Source organism: Octodon degus, unplaced genomic scaffold, assembly GCF_000260255.1.
Source record: "Octodon degus isolate 3935 unplaced genomic scaffold, OctDeg1.0 scaffold00144, whole genome shotgun sequence".
Lineage (NCBI taxonomy): Eukaryota > Metazoa > Chordata > Mammalia > Rodentia > Octodontidae > Octodon > Octodon degus.
This window is the reverse complement of record NW_004524720.1, coordinates 6427827-6432932: the sequence shown is the minus strand read 5'-3', so window position 1 is coordinate 6432932 and position 5106 is coordinate 6427827. Positions and strand designations below refer to the sequence as shown.

At 38.2% G+C, this 5106-nt stretch overlaps 1 protein-coding gene across 1 annotated transcript in view; it reads left to right on the top strand.

Moving 5' to 3' along the window:
* Positions 1-932: 932 nt before the first annotated feature.
* Positions 933-5106, top strand: part of Kifap3 (kinesin associated protein 3) — a 190547-nt gene continuing 186373 nt past the window's right edge. Inside the window, exon 1 of the mRNA XM_023701945.1 lies at positions 933-1127. Coding sequence (XP_023557713.1) covers positions 1096-1127 — 32 coding nt within the window. The 5' untranslated portion in view covers positions 933-1095. The remainder of the gene's footprint in view (positions 1128-5106) is intronic.

Sequence of the window (5106 nt, the reverse complement as noted above, 5' to 3'; positions counted from 1 at the left end):
CCTGAGCCTGATTGCAGATGCTTTAATCCGCTGAGGTATTTGGCCAGCACTTATATAGAAAGATATATTCTATATCCTCGAAAATGTCTCACTTTTATAGAGTCATATAATGTTATAGTCGTTCTTTCAGTCTACAGAGAAGAAATTTCAGGCTTTGATCACCTCTGTATCATACTGTATTACAGTTACAAAATCCAATCTTATTTTACTTCAAAATATTCCTATTTTCCGTGTCTTTCTCCTTCCTTGCACTACCAACAATTGCCCACCTCAGAAGGAACAATTCCTAAAGTACTTGAGTGAAGGAATTGAAATTTATAGAGCTGTTACTTGGAGGGAGAGGATGTATTATGAACATCAAGGTACGTCTGAAACCCAGTTTTTCTTCTCCACTCTGCCTATAAATCTAATCACTTTATACCTGCAATGCTGCAGTTCATTCCGAGCTGGACTTGGTATTCTCTATTTTTTTCAAAAATTCATTCTGCAAACTAAAACAAAATTGAACTGGAAATTACAGACCTGCCGCTTTCACAGTTGACATCATATGTATTTCTGCAGCAGGGTCATGCCTATCTCGAGAATAAAGCTTCACAGCCCCAATACCTTTTCCATAGTGCTGCTCCGTTTGTTAGTAAAAAATTCACCGACTTTCCCTTTTCCAGTCTAAGGACCTGAAATTCCAATTCTGCAGACTGTTATTGCCCTTTCTATTCCCATCCTCAAGGGGGCAGTGTCCAGAGAACCGCTCTTTGAGTTGAACACAGAAATACCGAACACCCAAACCTTCCTGCGCTTCTCCGCGCGCGCCAAATTGGTCTCAGGGCCCAAGGCCCCCGACTACGCCTGCGCATCCGGGTTCTGTGCTGCGGGCGCATGCGCCTGAGGAGGGCCTGGCCAGAGCCCCTGAGCGTTTCCGGGCGGCTGTTGGGGACCATTGCTGTGGGAGGAGCCACAGCCTCACCGTGGAAACCGTAGCGCCGCTGCTGCCACGCCTCACCGGCCTCTGCAGTGTGTGCGCTTCGGTTGAGGGTGTTTGACTCGAATTCCCGAAAATAACCAGCGGGCCTGTGAGCCGCCGCCGTCGCCGCCGCCATGCAAGGGGAGGACGCCAGATACCTCAAAAGGTGACACCCCGACTGTGTCCTACGTCCCGGCCATCCCTGGGCCCAGGTGTACTTGGCGGCTGCGGGACGTCAGCGGCCTGGGTGGGGGCAGGGAAGCCGGCGCGAAGCCCCGGGAGGGCGCGAGAAGATGGGGGCTGCAGGCAGCGAGACCCTCCCGCCTCGGTGGCCCGCAGCGCTGGAGGCGTTGCCGCCCGCGCTCCGTTGCCCCCGTAGCTAGATCCCGTAGGGTCACGGAGCGCACGGCCCTCAGCTTGGGGCTCACAGCCGGGGTTTTGAAATGATGGGAACGAGAGGCGGTGGCTTTTTCTTTGCTGAGGGTTGTATTAATGGAGGTGTTACTGCCCAGCTGTTTCTGCTTTTTTGGCCCCTTTCACGCATTTGACTGTCAAGTATAAGATAATATTTGTAGGAGACTCGTAATTTTATGAAGTACTTGTCATGGAACAGGCTGGTTTGAATAGTTGTGATATCAGTTCCTTTTTAAAAATTTTTATTGACCCGACTTTGCAGTACACGATTCTGTTCATTGTGGGGAGTTGGTGCATGCAGAACATATTTCAGTTCTTTTTACATCCCTTTCTCTTCTCCCTCTCCTGCCTTCCATCTCTTGGTTTCCTTCCCATTCCATTTCTAATTTATCTTTAAATTGGAATCTATTGTCTTTGACTTTTGTCGAAGCTAAGCTCATCCCTGATCAAATAATAATGATAATAATAATAATAATAATTTTAAAGATACTTTTCACCAGACCAATTTGTCTATGATTCAACAATTTTTTTTTAATCTGGATTCTCTATTTTTAGTTAAGTTATATATTCAATAAATATCTGGTTTATCTTTACTGCAGTAAAATATGCAGAAGTCATGCATATTCTTTTTGGACACAGTTTCTGCATCTGAAAATGGGACACATATTATTTTCAGAAAGATACGAGGAAAAATGTGAAAATACAGTCAAGATAAAATGTGTATGTTAAGAGGTGGCATGATTTTAAATAATATATTTTTATTGCATATGTTTTTCCTGGCTTAGCAGGGTTCTCATCATCCTAGAAAAATCTTTTCAAGCTTTAATGGGCTCTAAAAGGGATTCAGATGATTTTAAAATAAACTGAACTGACTTAGAAAGACAGACATATATTGCTTGTCTTTTTCATTATACATAAATATTTATCTAAAACTGACAAATAGCCAAGTTTTATTGGTAAAAACTTTTTAATAGGAATATATTCATGACAGAAAGAATTTCTCACTGAATTTTTCTGACTGATCTTTAAAATCACCTGGTTGAAATTTTTTTGACAAAATTGTTTTCCAACTATAAGAATGTTCTTCAGCAAAATGCTGCTATTAATATATTTACTGATTTTCATGGAATGTAGTTGTTTCAGAGGTCACTTTTTTCTTTGAATTGTTTTACTAGTGTGGTCCCTGGGGCATTCTGGTACTAGTAAGTCTCAAACATTGATTACCTTTAGATTAATCTACTATCTGAAGTATCTAGCACACAAAAGTAAAAGTGAATCTGTCACTGTAGTAAGTTAAAATAATGTCAGAATCTGGAAAGGTTAAAAAATAATTTTTTTAAATTTTATCTCATATTGACAAGATAAGCTTACATTACCCGTTTTCAGATACATAGCTGTCATATATTCATACAGGCATGGTGGAGAAGGTTTGTTTTGTTACATGTGGCAGGGTCTTCCATTGTAATTGCTGGTTCTTCAGTACTGATTAGTTGCTTAGCAGTATTTTTACTTTCATATTTTGTTTTTGACAGAATGGCAGTATGTCAATCTAATAGTCACTCTGGTTTTAATTTCAAGGCTTTTATTGTAGCAGCTATCACTGTATAATCTCTAGTATACATACATAGTATTTGTCTGTATTTACATGAAACAGATTATAGAATCATAATTTAGATTTTTTGTTTTGTCTTGCTACTAGATAATGTTTTGATTTGGCACCTTGGAATAAATACCAAACAGGGAGTATGTGCCACACAGGCAATTAGATAGGCAATGTCTAGATGCAGTGATTTTTTTCTTTTTTGCTTCCTTTTAAAACTGTAATGAGGGGGCTGGGAAGATGGCTCAGTAGAATAAGCACTTCCCTGGCAAGTGCAAGGGCCTGAGTTCAGGCCCCAGTTCAGCCAAAAAATAAAAAATAAAATAAATAAAACTGTAATGACTTTTCATTCAAGTTAGAGAACCTATTTTTTTTTTAACTTTTTCTTAGCTCCTCTCCAACCCCAATATTTTAACCTTACAGAAGTAACTACTACTTTTTTTTACAGGTTTGGGGGTTGAACCCAAGTCATTCACAGTGGACTGCATTCCCAGTCCTTTCATTTTTTAATTTTGAAATAAGGCCTCCCTCAGTTGCCCAAACTGGGCTTCAACTTGCAGTCTTCCTGTCTCAGTCTCCCAGAGTGCAGGGATTATAGGCATGCTGCACCAAGTCGAGCTTGAGTAACTTTTTTTTGCTATAGTGTTTAGTTCCCATATTATTTCCTCTTTGTCTGGAACATGTTAGGTTCTTCACCTAGTGTTCTTTCTGTTTTAGTTTAATGGTACTTTTGAAGAAGTCCATTCTTTCCTACACCACAGTCTGATATGATAAATCTACTAAGTTTTTATGATACTTCATGTTTGCTTTCCTCCAGTCTTAATATTTTATTGTTTTGTATTTCCTTCTGGTTCTTGAACTTCATAAGGTTGAGGTACTGTATGTCTTGCTCTGTGCTTATTCTAAGCTCTGTGCTTGGAACATAGGTTATTAAATGAAGTTAGACTGAGGCCAGAAAATAATGTGAGACCGTTCATTATAGGACTTAGGTGCTGTACTGTAGAGTTGAAACTTTATAGTAAAAATCTTGAACCTTGAACAGTTTTAAGAGTTAATGACATTATTTAATGCTTTAGTAGTTCAGATCCTGCTGCATAAAAGTCTTATCAGCCAAGTGATAAAGCATACCCTTAAAGCATATGTACTCTATCAAGTATACAACATTTAAACACTGTATTTTCAGTTAATTAGTATTGTATGGCATTAGGATATTATTTTTTTGTCAAACTTTTTCACTTAATATAATCATGTTCTATCTGTATTGTTGCATTCTTTTCTTTTGCTAAATAATATTTCATTATGTAGCTCTACCACATTTTGTTTGTCCATAGCTTATCTGTATATAGACTTTGGGTTGCTTCTCTATGTTGGCTATTGGGAATCTTGACTATGAGTGTTACAAGTTTTTGTTCAAACACTTGTTTTCATCTTTTGGTATATACCTAAACATGAAATTATTGCATTATATGATAATTCTATATTCAGCTTCTTGAAAAATACTGACATGTTTTTCAGTGTTAGTGCTTTTTACAGTCTAACCAGCAATGTGTGAGAATTTCAGTTTTTCCACCAGTACCTGTTACTACTGTTTTTATTTGTTTTATAATTATGAATGAGCATTCTTGCTGGTATAAAATGGTATCTTAATTTGACTTTGATGTGCATTTCCCCTAATTACTAATTACATTGAGTTTCTTTTCTGGTACTTCTTGGCCACTTATTTTTATTTTTTAGAAGAAAAATAGGGTTTTTTATTTAAGGTATTCTATATATTAGACCCTTCTCAGATGTGTAATTTGGAGATATCTTCTATTCTCTGGATTGTCTTTTTACCAACCTGAACATCTTTCATATACCATGTTTTAACATTTTGGTGAAGTCCACTTTATTTTTCCTTTAGTTGTTCTTGCTTTTAGTGTCATTATTTTAGAAAGCATTATTCTTAATACAAAGTCATAAAGTCTTGTATTCATTTATTTATTTTGTATTTTAGGGAAGGGCCTACAGGTTGTTCAGAATCTCAATACTAGATCAGACTCATAATGATCTGTCGCGCGCGGCCTTGCCAGCAAGGAAGACGCGACCACTGGTTGTGTCTGCGCAGCTTTTATTGCCCTGTTACATCAGCCTT